Raw genomic sequence first — 22,170 nt, forward strand, 5'->3', positions numbered from 1 at the left:
AATATCGGCGACTAGAATATTGCAGAACAAATGGGGATCAAAGCATAAATACACGCACCAATCTAAACATCTCTATAGTTTGACCACAAAACAAGGTGCAAAAGAGCTTGGGACACAATCCCCTAGGTCCCAAAAATAGAGAGACCAGAAAGGACCTAACTGGTTTCTCTAAAAACATAAACAAAGGATAGCTCAGCACACTTGTGAGTATTGAATACAAGCAATCCACAATAAAGTACATCTACCGTACAGTTGTTTGCTCAAAAAGGAGTCGATATGTTCTGTTGGTTCGGAATCTCATCTTTTATTCACATATAAACTTTATTTTGCAACCGCCAACACGTTTCGTCCACAATCGGACTTCTTCAGGGCTACAAAGACATATAAAGGACACTATTTACAACACTGAATATACACACATGTTAAAAAGTATAAAATACTAATCAATGTTTCAAAGTAAAAATACCAACATTATTTAAATAATGATTATTAAACATAAAGAACACATGTCATATTGAGAATCTTCAAAGAATACACAGTCCCTAAGTGATGTTACATTGGTAAAAAGAAGAAAAGAGGAGCAATCATAGGTGAAAGAACATGACCTATTCAATTATATCACAATATTTGATTCCCATTATTACATACAGTTTTGCAAGTAAAATCAATCCAACATTAGATCCATATTACACCATTTTTCGGCCATATCATGTACAATAGTGCACATACCTCACAATGTATACTTTTTCTGTATGTTCAAGTATCCATTTCTCATAATTTCTAGCGGAACCTGTTTAAAAGGACATTTGTCCAGACACTGTACGTCTGTAGTTGCCTGAGGAGTAGGGATGTATCCTAAAAAAAGCGTATATAAATAAAATACTATTGTCTGCCAAAAATCGTCTTGTTGACACATAGCTTGGGCTTTTTTCATTGTTTATTTTATATGTTACAAGCCTCTTACTATTTATGTCAAGTATAACGGATTTCGCATATTGCCTACAGAATTATCTATCATTTTGAAAGAGGCTCATATGTAATTTTCTTAATTCTAGCAAAAGAGTATAAACATTTTATGTAGGCCAAGATAAATCTTACTTTAGTGTCTGTTTTAAAAACAACCATTCTATGAGCGCCAAAAAGAATGGTATATATATATATAGTCATTGTAACACCTTTCTTATATTATGTGTGCGTTATTTAAGCAGCGCAAGGTTATCGGCAAATGATATCTTTTGTATAGCATCGGCCATAGCCTACAGGCAATAACTGTAAAATGCATCTGTTCATTCTACTGTACATTAATCTCAGTATTCAAGGGATATATTAGTCGAGTAGGCACAACATAAACCTAATCATTTTAGTCATATTGAGCGCCCATATTAAAAAAGTCTGAGAATAAGTATTATACAAGAAAGCATAATCTAATGAGTTTAGGTCATGGTTTTCTTATCCCAAAAAATCTTTAGTTAAAGACTATTTTAGAAAAGGAGAAAAAAGCCCCCATACACTTAGGGTGATGGGTTGCACCCGTGCTCGCGCAATATTCTGATCCGGAATGAGGTTCTCAAAGCGTCTACGTTTCTACGTCTATTTATACGTGGTATAATTGATAAATTAGCCTGATTCCTAAAAAGGTTGGACTACCATCACAACATGATAGTTACAGTAACTGCTTGCTATTCTGATTTGAGCTTGTGAATTTATGAAAGATCTAGTGCTGGGCAAAAAATCACCTACCTATAACAACAGTCCTATAGCTTTATGTCATAGATTCACATACATCCCACTCTCTTTCCTGTATAAGACTCATCAACTAAATACATTCCTATCGTACTTGTGTTACAAAACCTGAGGTATGGGGAGAGGAATTGGCCTAACGGCTAGGACGATCGACCTCGAATCTGGGGAACTGGGTTCGAGTCTCTGCAATGACGCCGAACATCCTGTGATTCTGGGCAAATCACTTAATCTCCCTGTGACGGGGTGGGAGCGGACCACGAAAGATCTGAACTTTGTACCAATTGGTGGTCCCCAGAGCGTCTCTCTCCCTCTCTTCTCTCTCCACAGCAAGACGACTGGAGACACTCAAGTGAGGATCCCGGTTCCTTTAATTGGGGCTACGAAGAAGACGAGGCCACGCCCCCTTCCAACATCAGCAACTTTTCACCAATAAGGAGGGACGAAACACGGAAGCTGGTGTGTGTCGACACCGGCCTGGAGAGGAAGGAAGCCCGTAGTGCGGAGGTGGAGAGAACCGAAGTCGGAAAAGCAGGAACCCCGAGAGGACCCGAGGGAACCGGAGCCATGCCAGGAGGCCAACGTCCCTGCGCTTCGCCGAGCCGAGCTCCTACAGCCAAAAACATCGCAGAAAAGCTTCTAGAACTGTTCTCCCGTGTCGGCTTCCCAAAGGAGTTACTGACAGACCAGGGTACTCCATTCGTGTCCAGGCTTATGAGGGAGGTCTGCAGATCCTTGGACCTCCAGCAATTAAGAACATTGGTATACCACCCCCAGACCGACAGTCTTGTCGAAAGGTACAATCGAACTTTAAAAACCACCCTGAAGAAAATGCTGACCGTAGAAGGAAGGGATTGGGATCGTCTTCTGCCGTTGGCCTTGTATGTACTGCGAGCGCAAGTACAGAGCATTTTGAGATGCTCACCCTTTGAGATGCTATATGGACGACAACCTAGGTCCCTTCTTGAGATGACTAGAGATGCTTGGGAAAGATAAGAGGAGTACGACCAGAAGACGTTGCTCGAGTATACTCAACAACTAAGAGCCAAGTTGAGCAAGTTGAGAGACCTAGCCTACTCCAACCTAGAGAAAAGCCAAACAAAACAGAAAACTCATTACGATAAGGGAAAGAAATGGAAAAAACTGTCCGTCGGTGACTGGGTCCTGGTCCTGCTCCCTTCCTCCTCTCAGAAGTTCCAGAGTGAATGGTTGGGCCCGTATAGAGTAACAGAAACTCTGGGAAATACCACTTACAGGGTCCAGGTAACGCCTAGCCGCAGCCAGTGCTACCATATCAACCTACTAAAAAAATAGTTGGGACCTCTACCTAAAACGACACATTTTGCCCTACCGACTTCGACACCACATTGGATCAACTGGTGGTCAACGAGGAGCTGCCTCCAGAAAAGAAACAGGAACTGTTTCACATCCTGAAACCCTTTTCGGCCATTTTTTCGGACATGCCGGGAAAAACGTCTCTAGCGGAACAGCAGATCGACACCCAGGAAGGGAAGATAGTAAAACAAAAACCATACCGAATACCAGCAGCCCGAAGAGCGGCCGTAAGAAAAGAGGTACAAGAAATGCTCCGACTTGGGGTCATTCGCCCCTCCACCAGCAACTGGTCATTACCTATAGTGATGGTCTCCAAGCCCGATGGTTTTGCATGGATTTTAGGGCTCTGAACGCAATCTCCAGCTTTGACGCATTCCCTATTCCGCGTGTGGATGACCTCATTGAGAGACTAGGGGACTCCAAATACATCACGACCTTCGATTTAACCGAAGGTTACTGGCAAGTACCCCTTCGAGAAGAAGACCGGAAAAAAAACGCGTTCGCCACCGAAGATGGTCTCTACGAATTCAACGTTCTTTCCTTCGGGCTTCATGGCGCACCTGCTACTTTCCAGAGATTGATGAATACCATCCTCCATGCTTATCCTACGTTTTGTTCCGCTTACCTGGATGATATTGTGGTGTTCAGTAAAACCTGGGAGGATCCCCTACAACACCTAAAAACCGTCCTACAAACCCTGGAAAACGCGGGTCTCCATATCAATTTAAAAAAATCCCGAGCAGCCTACCGGAGAGTTAAATACCTCGGCTACGTCCTAGGACATGGAGCAATTGCTCCCCAAATAGAAAAAGTCAAAGCAATCACAAAGACTCCCTTTCCGGCCAACAAAAGAAAGGTTCGGGCGTTCTTAGAATTGGTTGGGTATTACCGACGCTTTATCCCTAGATTTGCAGAGATAGCAGCCCCGCTAACTAATGCCCTTAGGAAAGAAGTACGCCAACAGATACTTCAGAGCCCCGCCTCCGAGATGTTAAACGCTTTCCAGTCCCTAGAAAAAGCCATCACAACAGACCCAATCCTAATATCCCCTAACTTTGAGAAGCCCTTTATGGTATCTACAGATGCCTCCAACTTTGGTATTGGTGCCGTACTGTCCCAGCTGGGGGAGGATGGGTTGGAACATCCGGTCCTGTATATTAGCAGAAAACTCCACCCTAGGGAGTGTAAATACTCAACAATCGAACGGGAGTGCCTGGCCATTAAGTGGGCTATAGAGAAGTTGCGTTATTATCTAGAGGGGCGGCCATTCATCCTGTACACGGACCATGCTCCCCTGAAATGGATGTACCGAAATAAAGCCCACAACCCACGGGTACTCCGCTGGTTTCTATCCTTACAACCATATGCTTTTGAAGCACACCATCGCAAAGGTTGCGATAACGGAAATGCTGACTTTTTGTCGCGAGTATTCCCTCTCCTCGAGAATCCAGGGGGGGAGATATGTGACGGCGTGGGAGCGGACCACGAAAGATCTGAACTTTGTACCAATTGGTGGTCCCCAGAGCGTCTCTCTCCCTCTCTTCTCTCTCCACAACAAGACGAGTGGAGACACTCAAGTGAGGATCCCGGTTCCTTTAATTGGGGCTACGAAGAAGATGAGGCCACGCCCCCTTCCAACGTCAGCACCTTTTCACCAATAAGGAGGGAAGCAACACGGAAGCTGGTGTGCGTCGACACCGACCTGGAGAGGAAGGAAGCCCGTAGTGCGGAGGTGGAGAAAACCGAAGTCGGAGAAGCAGGAACCCCGAGAGGACCCGAGGGAACCGGAACCGTGCCAGGAGGCAACGTCCCCGCGCTTCGCAGAGCCACGCTCCAGAAGGAAGCTCCCAGCCCCTAGTACAAACGCCCGCAAACCTGCATTAAGCGCCCGCCCGCTTTCCAATACTGCTTTTGCTTTACTCACATGGATTTGAGCACCTAGCACGCCGCTATATAAGTAGGCTCAGTACACCACTGTTTTTTTTGGTTTTAAGAGCACGTGAGTGTGTGGTGTCCTACACTCCCCGGCCCCTGATTAAGTCGCTAAGGCGAGAGGACGCAGTCCGGACGGTGTTGTTCTTTCCTTTTACATATCCACCTCGAGAGGAGAAGAGCGTCCTACCGGCCAGTCCCGACCTGAAGAGGCTAGACCGAGGAACCAAAGAAGACGAGGAAAATCAGATCCGCTCCCCATTGCAACGACCAAACCGTCCCATCTGTATAACCTCGTGTTGTGAACAATAAAACCCCATTATCAGCAGACCTGGCCTCAGACCCATTACTGCAACCCCGCCACACTCCCCATGCCTAACAAAAACGAATGTGTCCTCATGTAACACAACTGGTGCTATGTAAAGCGCTCTGATATCCGATTCGGGTCAAGTTCGCACTATATAAAACCCTGTAAAAAAATATATATACATGGTGGCCACTGGGGAGAGTGGTATTCACTGTGGGTGACGTTTGGGTGTTTCCAGTGAGCTGAGTGATTTACTAGTAGTACTTCTATTCTTTTACTAATGTGGGACTCCCAGCTTGATAATGGAGTTTCTAAAAACGCTGAAGAGCCACAGTTACAGGTAAGCATTTTTTTTCTTCTTTCCGTAGTTGACGACTGGCATGTTGCCTGCACTCTCTCGAGTTAAACTTTGTTTGTGTGTGGTTTTTGTTAACTAAACTAGCCATTTACTTCTATAATATAACATTTAAACTGATATGTTCAGCATTTTTAACAGTGTTCTCTTTAATGCCTACTCTTAATCAGGTTATTATATGCTCTTCTTTCCCGTCTTTGAAATGACAGATTTACCGAGCCATTTGCCAGTCATCAATAAAATTAAAATGGCTCCTTTGGATGCATTTTTATTAAGTGGCATATTATAGTTCATGTTGTACACGACCTCTGTAGAACACTTGTATCCTGCCCGGATGGATTTTACTGAGCTTTAAACGAAATGACAAGGAGCTATAAGGATAATGTGAGACATTGGTAGCCCCCAAAGAGGCTGCCGTTAGTCCCTCGCTAAAATTGGTGCATCCAGTATATCAAATGGTTGTGCATGATGATTAAACTATCTTTTCTGTTATGCTTGGGTTACAGACATCACCTGTGAGATTTCTTGCCATTTGATTGGGGGTTTGGAGGGGGGCAGATAATCAACCCTTGTCAAAAGGGACACAAAAAAGAATCTGTTATCCTGTGGCAGCAATTAGAAACATTTAAATCGGCGTCTCCTGGGGATTCCGAAAAGGCTCAAGACACTTTTGCCTTACCATATTTAGTGGAGAAAAGAGGCATCATCCAAAATTTAGTCCACAAATTTTCCTCCTAATGGGGTTTTTAGAATAGAGGAAAATATCAGGCGATGCTCTAGAATTATTTACTCCACAACTTAATTTGATGTCTTTATGAATTAAGGAAAAGTTGAGTCCCATGGTTCGCTTTCGCCTATGAACCTCTTTTTGGCTGAATCGAATGCGTCCAGTGGGGTTGAATTTAGATGCAGCATACTACATTCAGATTGTTTTACCTTGCTCTAATAGGTAGCATTGTAGTAGATTGATGTTGAAATGTTCCTTTACGGTGTGAGTTTGTTCAGTTAATGTAGGTGTCATGGATCTTTGTGGTCTTGTTTTGTTTCTCTAACCGTATTTTTAAAGTGAATATTAAAAAAAAAAGATAATGAAGATGGTGTCTGGTGGCACATATCGTGGATGAATAGCACGGAACCAGAGCACCAAACTTCTATAAATATATTAAAAGCATTTCAGTATCATCTCTTCACGACAAGAGTAGTGTTTTTCCAATTGTGTTAATTAACTACAGGATACAAGTCCTGTATTCTAAACGTATTCCATAGTATTCGCTTTCTGTCCTTCAGCCCAACCAAGTTGTTTGGAAGAAACTGTTGTTTTATAGTAGCTACACAAGTTTTAGTCATAGTTACAAAGATTATTTAGCTTGCCTTAACGCTAAAGTGAAAATTATTGTAAAGACAGTTAACTAGTAGAATAGCTTAGTCTTAGAGCATTCCTCTTTTTCTGAGATGCAAGAAGCAGAGGGTGCAATACAAATTGTTTTTTCAACATAAGATTCTCTCCCATGTCTGTGCACAATTGAGATCCCAGAGTTGTTGTTTTCTGAGTGTGTTTTCCAGTAAGACTAGAAAGCCGAATTAGGAACCATTTTAGGGCACGTGTTAGTCAAGACTTTTTGATTTTACTAAAATGTAAATGTATATTATATTATTGAGAAGAACTTTCATCTGGCCCTTTCATCCAATGGGATGTTGCTGTGTCATTCACATTTTTCTTTCGCCCACTATAGCATACAACATGCAGCAGCCCACTTCAACCTTTGACCAACGTCACTGTGTGTGACACCTGACTTCCTTCCTCCAGTACGAAGTGTTTTTACTGTGCACTAGATGTGGTTCTGTTAACTATGTGACCCTTAAAGGCAATAAAGATAGTCAAAAAAACAAAGTGACTTCACTGCGCGTGACAGAATGTTTCTCTTTCACAATGAGTATATCTGCACCCAAACTTGACCTTCAGTTCCATGGGCTACAATGGCAATGTGTGCTTTTTAAGACCAAAACATAATTTTGCTTTCATACAGTTGTGAGGAAACGTGACTTATTGTGCGATCTCACAGTGGAATACATTCATGTTATCGATTTGGGTCCAGTTTGGCTCGTTTGTTAAACCTTAGCTCAGCCTTGTGTAGCTGTGTCTTTGGCTACAAGCAGTCAGGGCTAAACAAAGGAATAAGTGTAAAACATTCAGTAGTAGAAAAATAACAGAATAAGAAAGGCATGCAACATGAAAAAAATCCAACATCAATTAAAAAAAATAGATCTGCTGTTCCCTGGACCTGGCAATAGCGGCCAAACCAGCCGCAGGACGGCACCTGCTGATCCTCGAGCTAGCGAAGAGCGAACTGTGTCTGTGGTGCCTAGCTCATGGAAAAGACGCTCCTGAGCCCCGGACAGAAGAGGTGAACACCCAAGAGTCAGCTGGCTGACTTCCTCTTCAGCACCAGGGCCACAAAAGCTGAAGATGCCTGCTCTGGCCAGTCAGTAGCCCCAGTCTCCTGATTGCCACTGACCACCAATGTGCCGCCTGTACAACCATGTACCAGGGGTACCCAGGGCCTGTAAGTTAGATTGTCCCTCCAGGGCTGCAGCGCTGATGTGCCACCCTGGATGTGACAAAGTGAAACACGTCTCCCAGTCTGCCACTACGGACTGTTAGGGAGGATTTTAAACTGCTAAATATACCTATTTAAACTAATGGCAAAGTCCAAACTTCCCTTTTTATGTATGTGCAAGTCATCCCCACATCAGGCCTATCGAGTCCTAAAGCAAGGTGCTGTATATATATAACAATAGGACATAAAAAACTGAAACAGTAAAAACCCCAAATGTTCTTTTGTACTGTGGAAGGGTTAGTAGCCCGAATGGTGAGTACATGGTTACATGCTGAATACATGTGCTAACTATTGTATAGGATTACTAAAGTTGATACTTCAGGGTATCAAAAGAAATATAGCATTAAACCCAACTTAATGCCAAAGTTGAATTTAACGTAACTTTTTAGAAAATGCAACTTTTAAAAAGTTGGCCCTCTGTTTCCTATGTCTGTCAGTGGCCAGTCGCAGATTCTGGCCACAAGAGAACCTCCTGGGGAGAAGTGTGAACGACTCCCAGGAGTATGAACAATAGAGGCTTTCCATTGAAAGAGGTGTCTCTTCTCCCAGTCGGGAAGCCACGTGGGGTGTGACCCTGAAAGGCGAGCTCCGCCATTGAAGGGCAAATGGTGATCACACACGAGAGGAGCTGCTTTCTTGTTGAGGTTGAGGAGTTGGGTCAAGGATAGAGAGGGTAGACCATTTTCCAAACTGTTCTTTCCATGGGAACATAGCCCTCAGGTAGCCACACCTCTAGGGTGAGCTACCAAACTCAACACACTGAGAGAGGGGTTCTGCCATCTTTGGAAAGGGCAGAATAGTGCACTTAATGCCACACGTTGCAGGAAGTCATCACCAGGTGGGGAGGGTCCTAGTAGCCTGTTGGCTAGTAACTGCTACCTCCCTCAAGGCCACTTTCTGGGCATAAATATGGCACCCCTGGCACCCAGACTTCTTCTCACGTATGGACTGGAAAGAGGACCAAAGGAGGAGTGCCCTGGTGTTTCCTGGACCTGGCAGGAGAGGCTGCACCTGCCGCTGGACTGCACCTGCTGGTCCTTGGGCTGGCCAAGAGAGGACTATGCCTGTGGTCCTTGGCTCATTGAAAAGTCATTCCTGAGCTCCACACAGACGAGTAGAACTCCAAGAGTCAGTTGGTTGACTTATGTTACTGCACCGGGGCCACAAAAGCTAAAGAAGCCTGCTCTGAAGTAGCCCCAGTCACCTGATCACCACTGACTGTTGATGTGCCGCATGGATGAACAAGTCCCAATGCTTAAAATTTGCACCAAATCTGTCGAACCCTGATTGCAGTTTGGTCACCCAAGACAGAAACTAGCCTTTACCAATGGGAACTGCTGGTCACAGGAGACCATTAGTCCAGTGGCAACTGGACTTTTTCTGGACCTAAGAGAATTTCAGGGGGATTTGACCCCTGTGGCCAAAGTTGCCCCCACCTGGACGATGGACCAAGGAGAAGGCCAAGGAAGACCCCTGTCAACAGCACAGCAACCGCAGTATCTTTCAACATCCTGTATCCCTTGCATAAGGACCACTCAATTGAAGTCTATGGCGGTTTGCACATAGAGCCTGGAACTGGACTTGAGACTGCTTTGGTGCCAAGGTAACTGTCCTAATATTCATTGGACGATTTGACCTTCTCCCTCTAGATATGGTCACCCAACGCAGGCCGGAGTAACCAAACACAAATGCTTTAAAAGTTTTACAAAGTTTCCAAACCTTGCAGTTTCCAATGCTTATTCATTTTGGTGTCTAATAATTCATAAAAATGCTATCTATTTTTATAAATTGATGTCGGATTTCTCCTTTGTTGCATAGCTTGCGTGCGTCAGATGTCGGTGACGGACCCTCATCCTATTTGCATGTGGTGTTTGGGTGAGCACCATGATTCCACGGACTGCGACGCTTGCCAGCATCTGAAGCCTAAGTCCCGGCGGGAGCGCCGGATGAAGCTCCTTTCAGCCCGGTTGTCCAGATCGGCGTCGTCTCCGCGTCCGTCCCCCGCGGAAGGGTCCAAGAATCACCGCTTCTGATTCGGACATCGTCCGTCACCGAGGCCCCTCCAGCGTCGCTCGCCGGTTGGTAAGTCTTATAGCTTGTCCCCGAGGCCTGGTCCCTGCTCTGCGGAGGGCGCGGGTTCTCCGCAGGACATGCGGCCTCATTCGTCACCACCCTACCCGCCGTTTCCCGGCGCTGGGGCGACCAGGGCCCAAATGGAGACCTATGCTGTGGCTCTGCAGGCTTCCTTGGCCCCTCCTCCTCCTCTTCCTGGGATGTCCACGGATCCCTTGCCACGTGCAGGGCCTTCCGCGGCGTCGCCGGAGGCTCCGGCCCCGGCTCTGATGGGTTCGGCTTCAGGTTCTGAAGGTGTGGTGTCATTGGGGTGCAGCCCTACGGGGTTCCCCTCTTCGGCCCATGGCACCTCTGCCTCACCGCAAACCCCCGAGGGGGTCCCTGTGGTGTCGAGGGAGGTCGCCGGTACTCGCGGATCGCCCCTGAGTCCTCCTCGGTCTTCTGGGCAGGCGGCGGCCTTGAAAGACGCCGAGCTGATGCCGCTCAGGCACCGACGGCTGTCAGCCCTGGCGGCGCCGCGGATGCTGGCTAGGGGCTGGGGCGCGTCCCCGGGTCCCTCTCGTCTCTCCATGCAGGTGGCTGCCTCGTCGGAGGTCGAGTTCTTTCGCCGACCCGGAGCCGGCCCTGCTCCATTTTCTTGGGGCGCAAGTGGTGAAGGAGGTAGTCTCGGCGTCCCCTCCGCCGCAGGCGACGTCATGTCGGCGCCTGTGGCGGACTACACGGCGCCGTGCCGGCGTCGGGTCGTCAACTCGTCTCCAGAGGCCCCTTCCTCTCCGCAGGATTGTCAACTTTTTGTCTCTTCTTCCCCGGAGACGGGACGCCACGTCATGGCTTTTTCCCCGGCATCTTCCAGGGAGGGTTCTTCGCCGTCCCCGCGGCCGCAGCATTCCCCAGAGGCGCTTCACGTTCCCCACTCGTTCGTGAATCTTCCACCATTCCGAGGCTGGCCATTTCTTCCTCCAGCTGGACTCGGGGATGGCCGGCTTAGTTTACAGCCATCGCCCACGGAGGAATTGCCTTCCCCCCACGACGCCCTACAGAGGCGAGTGCAGCCTTTGCCCGGGCCATTTCCACGGCTGCTGGCATTTTGCACATGGGCGACCCCGCCACCCTATTCCCTATGGACCATTTGCTTGAGGTTCTCCATCAGGGCTCTGGTAGTCGGGAGCATGTTTCTTCCATTCGAAGCTTCGCTCCATAATTCTCTTCTGGGGGCGTCCTGCCACGGGGGACCGGTGCCCCAGTCGCTCCTCCACCGCCACTGTCCTGCTCCAAACGATCCAGTCTGCCTTTCTTTCCACACTTCTACCCAGGGCCCTCTTCTGCAGACTGCTTTTCCTTCCTTACCTTTGGTGGTGTTTCCTCCATCACGGAAGGCCCGGTGGTTGGCTTCATGGGGGCGTAACCTCTTCACTTCCACTAGTGCTGCTTTGCGAGCGCTCAACACGCTTTGTGTGTTGGCCAGGGCTACTTCCAGCTTGTGGGATTCCGTGGAGTCCCATCTGTCTTCTGCCTCTCAGGAAGGAGTCTGCGCTGATCTGCGGCACCATGTGATGGATGGCTGGGAGTTGGCCGCGTTTATTCTTCGTTCGGCCCTGGATGTTTTTGATGCTCTCGGCCGCACTATGGCAAGTTCCGTAGCTCTCCGTCGCTATGCTTGGTTGCGGGATAACGTTTTCCCTGAGAATGTTAGGGAGCGTCTGGTTGACCTGCCCTTTGATGGGGTGCTTTTGTTTAACACCCATGCGGATGCTGCCATTCAGCGGCTCCTTGCGGGGCTCCGTCCTCCTCCCCTCCGTAAACGTGGCTTGTCGGCCCTCTGCTGCTTTATGGGAGGCGTTATCCCACCCTTATTTCGGGGGTCTAGTGGCTCGGTTGGACCGTCTGTGCATTCTGTGTGGTTTGGCGTGCTTTCGGGCTCCTTCGGTTGACACTTTTGTGCTGTTGGCTGCTGGTACAGCCCCTTTGGCTTTTATGGTTCTTTGGTTGTTCGTACATCCGTCTGTGTCCTCAGGTTGGGCCTTCTGTAAGTTTTTTGTTTGGCTGATTGGCAAGCTGTCTGTGGTTCTATCTGCAGGTCGTTTGTGTTCTTGTCCTCTGCTGGGGGCTTCTGGCCCTAAGAGGTGTTCCCATGTTTTCTTGGGACGTATCATACCTTACCCTTATGTTCTTGTCCTCTGCTGCGGGATTTTTCCCTAAGAGGTGTTCCCATGTTTTCTTGGGACGTATCATACCCTATGTGGGGTACTTGTAGTTATTGAATAGCTCTGTCCTGCGCTGGGTAGGTATGGTCGCCCCTTTTTCGGGTTTCCTGCCTTTCCTGGCATCACTGTATTCCGCTGGTGCGGTCTCTTGTGTCTTGTCCGGGCGCAGCTTGCGCTGCTCCAGGTTCTGTCATTCTCGGTGTTCACTACATCGCTCGACCAGTCTAGCATGCTGTCTACGGTGTTGTGTTGTGGCGTTTCCGCCTTCCTGTCCGGAGTTTTGGCCTAGTCTTCTGTCTGGTGTTCCAGGGGGGCTGGGATTCTCCTGGCCTTCCTGTGTTCTGGTTGACGGCTTTGGTCCGTCCTCGGTGTCTTCCCCTTTTTTTCTCTTCTGACTGGTCCCACTTCTCTTCGTAGGTCGGTGTGTGTCTATGGAACGATCCTCCTTTGGGGATTGTTCTGACTTTCCCTGGCCACTGCCCTTGGCCTGAGCCTGGCTTGTCCTGGGGGCCCTGCTCCATGGTACTGTCAGCTGCCGGCTGCGCACACCTGCTCGTTCCGGTCCACCGCTGTGGCCCTTATCGTGTTCCCTTGTGCCCCTGCCTCTTGTTCTCCTGGGGCTTTGCGCACCTGTACTTTCTTCTTATGCCTGCATTTCTTGGCTGTGGAGCCGTTCCTGCCTTTCCTGCTTCCTTGCGGCTGATGCCTGTTCAGCTGTCCTCTGTCGCTGCGTGTTTTTTCCTACGGTAGGCTCTGCCTCCAGTTCTACCTCTTCTCCCTGGAGTTGGGGTCGTTCTTTCCTCCTGGGTGCTCCTCTGCAGCTGTCTGTCCCTACGAGGGTTTGTGGCCGTTGTACCTTGCATGGGCTTGGGGTCTCCTAGTCTTCCCTTTGCCTTGTTCTTGCTTACTTCTGCTTGGGGGGGCTGAGCCGTCTTCCTGGCCCCATGACACATCCCCTGTTGGGGCCCTGTGTTCTTCCAAGCCGGCGGAGTTCTTTCGCAGACCATCCTCCCCTTTGGGTATGGCTAGGGTATCTATTCTACGTTAAGGAATCTGCGGCTAGTAGTCTCTATCAGATGTACAAGTTACTTACCTTCGGTAACGATGTATCTGGTCACGACAATTCTAGCCATAGATTCCTTCACGGCCCGCCCTTCCTCCCCCTTCTGCGAGGACTCTTCTGCTTGGTCTTCTGCACTCGCCTCCCTCCGGGTGGCATTTGTCTTTTGTGGTGCTCTCTTTCTCTTCCTCCCTGGTGGGATGCTTCGTTCTCTTTATTTGTTCCACTCCTTCCTTTCTGATACTTGGTCGGTAGGTTCATATGTGCTGTTGCATCCCTGCACCTGGTTCTTCCAGTAGGGGGCCTACTCATAATCTCCTCCCTTTCTTTTTTCATTTCTTGGTGTTTCTGACTCCTCTGCAATCCTCTGGGTTGGGGTCTCTTGGCTGTGTCCCAGCCCTTAGCTTTTCACAGGGGTTACGACACTTCTTGGACTTGTCGCCCTTCACTTTTACAGTTTGTGGTTGCTGACTTTCTGTTGTCTGCCCCAACATTCTTCACATGTTTTCCTGTCTCCAGGGGGGGATATCGCCTGCGGTTGCGGGGTTGCTTTTCCGGGCAGTGCTCTGCTTCTTACTTTCTATGACTTTCAGTGACGCAGTGTTTGGCACTGTCCCTAATGGTGCTGTTCCTCACCATTTGCTTCATCCCTTTGTGTTTCACTGCTTTTTCACACACTGTTCCCATACTCTCACAGTTTTGTTGGTGATGGCTCCGCGTTGTGGCGCGGAAAAGTTCTCCGAAGAAAACTGACGTCAGCGCGCCAGGGTGGGGCTTATGTGACCTCGCTGACGTCACGTCAGCGGACGACGTCATTGCGGGGTCGCGTGGTGCCTCCCCCAGCGCGCAGAGATGCTGTGGCAATAATTTCCGGATCCAGTCTCACGCCTGGGGATAATTCTACGTTAAGGAATCTGCAGCTAGAATCGTCTCTACCAGATACATTGTTACCAAAGGTAAGTAACTTGTACGTTTAGATTGAAAAGACAAAGACATGAAATTCAAGTTATAAGGTAGTCCCCTCACCTAATGTCCCAAACCCACTCCCTCTTGACAGAAGTTTTGAATTAAAGACTGAGTATATTTGAGTACCTAAAAGTGTGTTTGATTGTGTAATTCTGTAACTGTGCAGTGAGCCTAAAACTTTTAGAGGGTGTGTTAACTTACTTTTATGCAGAAACATTTTGTTTAAAGGTGTAGCGCTCAGGTGCATATTGTTCAATCTGTTCTTCTGTGTCTACACTGGAGCATAGAATCTTCCAACTTTTTGTGTACGTTCCTTCAGCCTGCCACAACCTCTGGCTACCGTGGTCAAGGATTCCCCCTCATTGGGATGGGGTGCCCTCCTGTATACCATGATAGTGTGGGTTTGAGGAGTGCATCGGAGCATCACCTGCACAGAAATGTTTTGGAGCTACTGACAGTCCATTTTGCCACAAAGGAATTTCTACTTTCAAATATGGAGGAGTTATGGATAACTACATCACTGTCCATTATACTAGCAGACAGAGCAGGGTGAGGTTGTAAACCCTGTGCTGTCAGGTGATTTGCTAATGGCAGGGTGTGCAGCAATGGGGAATTTTCCCAGTAGCAACTCATCCTGCAGATTCTTCAGAGTGAGAGCGGGCACTGTTGCTCGCATAATGGGAGGGCCATGATTGAGTACTGCACCCTGAAGTGACTGTGGGAAGCTTCTTAATATTTTAGTTTCCATATATGGATCTATTTGCCATGGCCCAGAACAGGAAGTGTTCTCAGTTTCGTGCCATACTATTCCCTGAGGAATGCCTTCAGGCTCAGCTATTCTCCGGACCTGCTATACACATTTCCACCTATTCTTCTGTTGAACGTCCTGCAGAAAGTGCAGGAGGATAAAGCACAGCTGATCTCAGTCTCCCAAAACTATGTGAGGAGCATCTGTACACTGATCTGTTGACACTCTGCCACTCCTTCCCGTTTTACACTGAGTGGCCCTGCTCTCGCAGCAGGGGGGGGTCAGGTACTCCACCCCGATCCCCAAATGCAGTGGCTGCACAAGTCAAGATTGAGGTCTGCCTGCTAGAGTTCTTTTGCCTACCTGACTAAGGTGGAATCCTCATTTTGTGTCCAGGAAGTCCGCTAACCAATCTACGCAGGTTGCTGGAATAAAAAATTGACCAGTGGTGTGAGTTGAGACTCCTTTACCACTTTAAATCTTCCCTTTCCTGACTTCTTGCATTTTTTTTATGTCAGTGGTTAAGGGACATTCAGCTGCAATGTTTATATTCATGTGTCTTCCTGATTAAATGTTCCTGTGTGAAAGTAGGATCTTACTGACGTAGATACCCCCACTTTTTGCCTGGTGTCAGTCGGTTCGGACTGTAGTTCACTGGGATCCTACTAACCAGGATCCCAGTGGCAGTGCTCTCTCCTCTCAATTTAGTTGTAGGTACTTTGTACACCCCACAATTGGCATATTGTGGTACCCCTTTATGTCCCTGGTATATGGTACTGAGGTACCCCAGGAATTGGTGCGTGCACCTTTCACTTTAGATATTAGGTTTTCCTTATATCCCTGTCACTACACTTTAAACCTATAAGTCACCCTAAGGTAGGCCCTTCAGTCCAAGGGCAGGGTGCATGGTTCTAAGTGTGTGGGTACCCCTGCATGCACCCCTACAAACCCCGGACTCGATCCTTTGTCTTTGTAAGTGTGGGACAACCATGTTAAGGTACGTAGTGGACACTGGCAAGTCCAATGTCCAACTACTTAATGGTTGCCACAAACCTGGTCATGTTTGGTATCAAACACGTTGAAATCATGGAACTTCACCGATCCCACTGTTAGTTTCATGATACTATGTACTGGGGGGCTCCTTAGAGGACTCCTCAATACCTACCTGTGTAGCCTTACAGGGTCTGCCTGCCAGCCTGCACTGCTGCCGCCGACCCTAGACAGTGTTCTGCCCCCCTGCTGATAAGCTTAACTCGAGCAGGGGAAGCTGAACAAAGAATGTCCTGCAAAGGAGAGGTGAGACCCCCCCTCTACTTTAGAATTAGGTAGGGTGGGGGTGCTTCCGAGCACCACCAGACTGCATTGAAGGGCACACTTGGTGCCCTCCTTGCATAAACTAGTGTGGCCCAGTTCAGGAGCCCTTGGCTCCCGTTCTGGCTTGCAACTACATAAAGGAAAGGGGAGTGTCCACCCCCCCAGCTCCTCCCAAGGGAGGTGCCCAAAGCTCCTCCAGATGCCCACTTGATTCTGCCATGTTGAATCTTGGTCCTTGTGAGCATCTGACTGGCTAGGCCAGCTGAGTAGCATCCCTGACCTCCCCTGATAGGTGTGCCACCGCTGAAGATGTCCTTCCCCCTTTTAGGGTTACTTAGTGGCTCCCCTGAGGGAGGATCCTTAGATCCGTCCTGGACTTGGTCAAGATTCATCAAGTTAGTTCTTAGTGTTGTGTAAATAAATAAGAAACTATTTTTCTAAACACTGGTGTGGTTCTTTCTTGTGTGAAAGCTTACTGGCCATGTGGTAAACGTACTCGTTTTAAACCCTCGTGAATAAGCCTTAGCTGCTCTCCACAGCTACCCCTTGAGAGCTTTGGTTATCAGGAACATAAAAGCATCACTAAGGGTTGCTTGGACTCGGTGCACACTGACTCACCATAGGTGGACACTATACACCGAGCCAGCCTCCTACACCTCCCACTCGTTTAATGTTCTACAGTGGGATGTGAACTTTGCATAGACTTTATGAATAACATTTTCAAGTCAATGCACTGTTTTTTTTGTTCTATTTTTTTTTTTTTTCATGTGTCTTCCCAGGAGTGTCTGGTGTATTATTCAATATTTTACGATATGTTAATGAAATGGCTTTTTTGTTGAGATAGTCGTCTAACAACCTGTCCTCTAGAGGTGAGGAGACCAGTAGGGGCATGTCCTTGGGTATAGCTTTTTGTAGCGCACTACGTACTTGGATGTATCTGAATGTTTCTCCACTATGTAGTTGGTAATCCCGCTGGAGATCACTGAAAGGAACCACCCGTCCCTCTGCCCACAGATCACCCACCCTCGTGAGTCCAATCAAGTCCCATTTATTGTATCCTTGTAACGACAACAAACCCAGCTGGTGTGAATCAAGCAACGAGGTGACCTGTGTTATTTTGGCCTTCCTCCCAAGGCGGTATATGCAGTGTGCCGGAGAGAAATTGTGTTGAAGGTAGGAGTGTATTTTGGGATCTGCTTCTTCCCTCCATAAAGTGCCCTGAGATAGTTGCCTGGGTCCATATTATAAGTCAATGCACGGTTGCCCAAATTGGCTTCTCATTTTCAGGAGTGTTTTGTTAGTGGCAGTAACTTCAGTTTATAGGTTCGGAGAACTTGTAGCCTTCTCAGTTCGTCCACCTTTTGAAGTTATTTTACCTTAATAGCTTGGTCCTCTGCACCTGCCTGTCTGTCTTACCCTAGGTCCTATTTATGTATCATGTGGGTATAACAGGTACCATAGGATGATACATATAGTTGGATGTGTTGTATGTGGACTTGAAAAGCTGTGTAATATTTGGTGATCAATCAGCAGGAAGATTATACATGCACAAGAAAAATAGTCACTGAAGCTAAATAACTTTTTAATATGCCTTATTGAGTGTTTTCTAGTTATGTTTTTCAAATAATCAACCTCTTGTCTTCACAATTGCCGACTTTTTTCCAGGGCCTACTTAACCACTATCTATTACTCTTTAGGAATGGTATGATAATTGGGTTACTACCTTTTGTTCAAGGCGGACCCGATCACTATTATATCAAACGATCTCGTAAAGAGAACATGCTCTGAGCCCCAGTAAGGCAGATGGTCTCTGTAGCCCAAATACATATTTATTCATGCTCAAATAAAATATAGGGTATTTTACAACAGGTGTTCTCTTTAGCTGCAGCAGGGAAGTAAAAAATAAACTGTTCAGATTAAAGCAAGAATAGTGGCAATCCTATATGGTGAGCAGTACGATTCTTGAATGTTTTGCCTATTACCAGGATAATGATTCTCCGCACAAAGTCCTATTTCTTTAGGCCTTTCTCACTTATAACATGCTTGGGCTGTTGTTTAAGTGGGATGCACTCATAACAAATGCCTCAGCCCCATTCCATTCCAATTCATTGAGAAACCTTGTATGGTCTTGTAGGAGGCTGGCTTAGTAGATGGTACTCACTTGTGTAAGTGTAGCACCCTGCACGAATCCAGACAACCCTTTTGGTGGTTTTAGTGGTCTTAGACAACATTAGAAAGCTCTCTAAATGGTAGCTGCGGAGAGCAGCCTTCAGGCTTAGCCAAGAATGAGTGTAAAGCAGCTTGTTTTACCAGGACTTACTTTTATGTTATGGGTTAAGGTAAAAAGAACCACACAGCGTAGTTATAAAAAATATGTATTTATTATTAACACTCACTGACACAATACAATATATCCTACCCATATATGCACAATATTCACACAATACTTTGTCAATAGAATAATCAAGAAGCACAAATACACAGTAGTCCGCTGAGGGAGACCAAACCATGTACTAAAATAGTGGAATGCGAACCACGAATCAAGTCAAGAGTGGACCCAGAAGACTTAGAAGAGTCGGAGACCCAAGGAACCACCCAAGGTGACGAGTATCTAGGAACCCCATGGAGGTGGTGTGCAGAGATGGAACAGGACAGCGTACTCAATTGAAGTCAATGGGTAAGACGCAGTTGCAATTTTAGAGAAGAAGGACCCTTCCCAGTGGACCCCGAAGAAACCCCATGGAAGATAGAAGGTCGGAGAGTCACCCCCCTCGTGGATACCAGAGGAACCAGGATACCTACAGCAGCATAGGTGTGAAGTGACGTCGGAAACCGCCGTAGACCACAATGGAGGACTTCGAAAAAGATGCCGCTGGAGAGGAAAACAAAACTGTCCGGTGTAACCCAATGATGGATTCAGGATGAGAGGTACCTGAAAGCAGAGGCGACAGAGTCTATGCCACTGAGGAGTGACCAGGAGGCACGGAATATGAATGGCAACCAATATCGGGGATGCAGGAGAGTTGACAGTGCCCTTGAAGTTGCAGCCGTACGGACCATGCGACGCAGAGGAAGACCAGGAGCCGTGCACGAACTGTCCCATGTTGGATTTCGAGAGCAAAGAGGTCATTGTCCGGCAGGGGCAACAACAAGCCTTGGCAGCTGAAAACAACATAGTCATCAAAAAAGGGGCAGTGTCGGGACCAAGTGACTCACCAGAAGCAGGGGAGCCCACTGTAGCCAAATAAGACCCTCAAGAGGACCCACAGGCCGGAGGCAAAGGAGTCGCAAGACGACCTCAAGCAGCTCACCAAAAGATGAAGGCTCATGGTGCAAAGGATGTGGAGCAGGCGAAGATCTCGGTTAAAGGAATGCTTGAGGCTGGAACTTCTTGGAGCCCGAAGATCTCTGGAGGAGAGAGTCAACAAGCCTCGGCAACGGCAAGTCGACACGATGCATAGGGATACTTCTCCGGTGGTTCCGACGAGGTATACTGGCCACCGACTTGCTAGGAAGACAGTCCAGACCTTGAGGGAGTTTCAGAACCACCACCTATGTTGCTGAATCTTTCGGGGTCCAGGAACAGCAGATCGGTCAGCTTTGTTGCGGTGCCTGCAGATGCAGTGAAATGACTCCTTCACTCCAACGGAGATTACTTCGAATGTCTTGGATGTCCACAGACCTGTATGGAGCAAAGGCACAGACTTTGCAGCAGACTTGTAGGACGACGAGACCAGGACCAGCAGAAGTCCACCCAGTTGCAGTCTTGGTTCCCAAAAGTGAAGTCCAGCGATGTCCAAAGTGTCCAGACAGTCGAAGTTGAAGTGGTATTGGATCTGAATCATGTCCCACGACTAGTCTAGGGACACATCTACGGGTAAGCCCTTAAGTACCCTAAGGAAAGGGTTGAGACGATTCAGGAGTCCCTCCCACAGGAGGTGCCGGAAAGTGGGGAGGTTACTCCCATGTTCGTTGTCCAGTTTCGCCAATGGCTCCCTGAACTGCCTATTGTCCTGCCTTCCTCTGCTCTGGCTTGGCTCAGCATCAGGAGGGCAGAATCGTGTCTCTGGTCAGCAGCAGCCATAGTTTGCTGTCCGGGTCTAGAAGACTGGTACGGGTAACACTGGGGGCATCCTGGAGGAGCTTCACAGTATGTTTCAAACATGTTTGATACCAAACACAACAGGGTTTGTTGCAGCCAATTTAGAGAAGGTCATCGCTTAATGGCGCATGGCCACTCTATGTATTGTGATGGCTGATGTACTTACAACACGGGAGAATCGGCTCCGAAGGTTGTAGGGGTGTCCCGCTCAAGCAGGGGAACCCTCACACTTAGAACCGAGCACCCTGCCTTCAGGATTGAAACTCCTGCCTTAGGGTGACTTATAGGTTTTGAGTGCAGTGACCTCAGATATAAGGAAATTTATATCTGTCGTAAGTGGTGCTAGCACCAGCTTACACAGGCTGCAATGGCAGGTCTATAGTCACAATTGGAGTGGTCTCTCATGGGTGGCATAATACATGCTTCAGCCCATGGGAGACCCCTGGTGTACCCATGCCCTGGGTACCTTAATACCATATACTATGGACTTACAAGGGTACACCAGTAGCCATTCTGGAGTGTACCCAAGTACTCACCATGTCCAATTTAGGGAAAAATACAGAATCTGGGTTCCTGGTTAGCAGAATCCCAGTCAGACTAGTCAGTAAAACATAATGATACAAGCAAAAAGTGGAGGTGACCATTAAAGCAGATCCTACTTACCTACAGGTCTGTATTAATCTCTTTTTACATTTTCGGGTCAGAAGTCCATTGAACTCATTGAATAGGTTCCCCCAACTTTGGAGGAGGCCATTTGGTTTGCTAAAGTTAAAGTGAGATTATTTTCCTACTTCACTTATGTCATTCACCTATGTCATTTATTACCAAACTTTATATTCATTTTCAAGATTTATAACTTCTTCATATTGGTTTATATTCTTGGCTTTACCCTCTGATATATTTAACTTTTAATCTCTCCTCCCTTAGACAAACTGCATATTCTACCTCCATTGTCATTGAGTTTGTATTTTAGATTTTGTTTTTTTGTACTTCATTGCCTAGTTGTTTGTTTCTTACCTTTTGCATGATTCTTCCTATGAAGGTTGAAGTGGCAGACCCCAAGCAGCGTGTGGTGAACTTCGGTGCTCTTAGTGCTGGACAGACGTTGAAGAAGGTTGTTCCGATAGTGAACCGCAGTATTGCCCCTATCACTTTTTCCTTGGGAATCACCCCAAATCTACCAGTACTTCAGGACCCTAAGGTGAGACACATAAAAAGCTGGAGATCGCTGAATATAGGCTCCTTGGCTGGAGGGATGTGTATTTGAGGCAAAACATGTGGCTATTTACGGATGTGGTATTCAGAAATAGGCAGAAATTAAACTTTGATAAGATGGCAGAATGGAAAGTACTTTATGAACTCTTTTTAGACCTTAAGTTTTAGATGCACTTATCCTAATAGCTTGGGTGATATGTG

General features: G+C 47.3%; 1 protein-coding gene across 1 annotated transcript in view; it reads left to right on the forward strand.

Moving 5' to 3' along the window:
- Nucleotides 1–22,170, forward strand: part of HYDIN (HYDIN axonemal central pair apparatus protein) — a 2,467,744-nt gene that overhangs the window by 2,255,926 nt on the left and 189,648 nt on the right. Inside the window, exon 78 of the mRNA XM_085640020.1 lies at nucleotides 21,797–21,955. Coding sequence (XP_085496146.1) covers nucleotides 21,797–21,955 — 159 coding nt within the window. The remainder of the gene's footprint in view (nucleotides 1–21,796; nucleotides 21,956–22,170) is intronic.

Source organism: Triturus cristatus, chromosome 12 (assembly GCF_964204655.1).
Source record: "Triturus cristatus chromosome 12, aTriCri1.1, whole genome shotgun sequence".
NCBI classification, from domain to species: domain Eukaryota; kingdom Metazoa; phylum Chordata; class Amphibia; order Caudata; family Salamandridae; genus Triturus; species Triturus cristatus.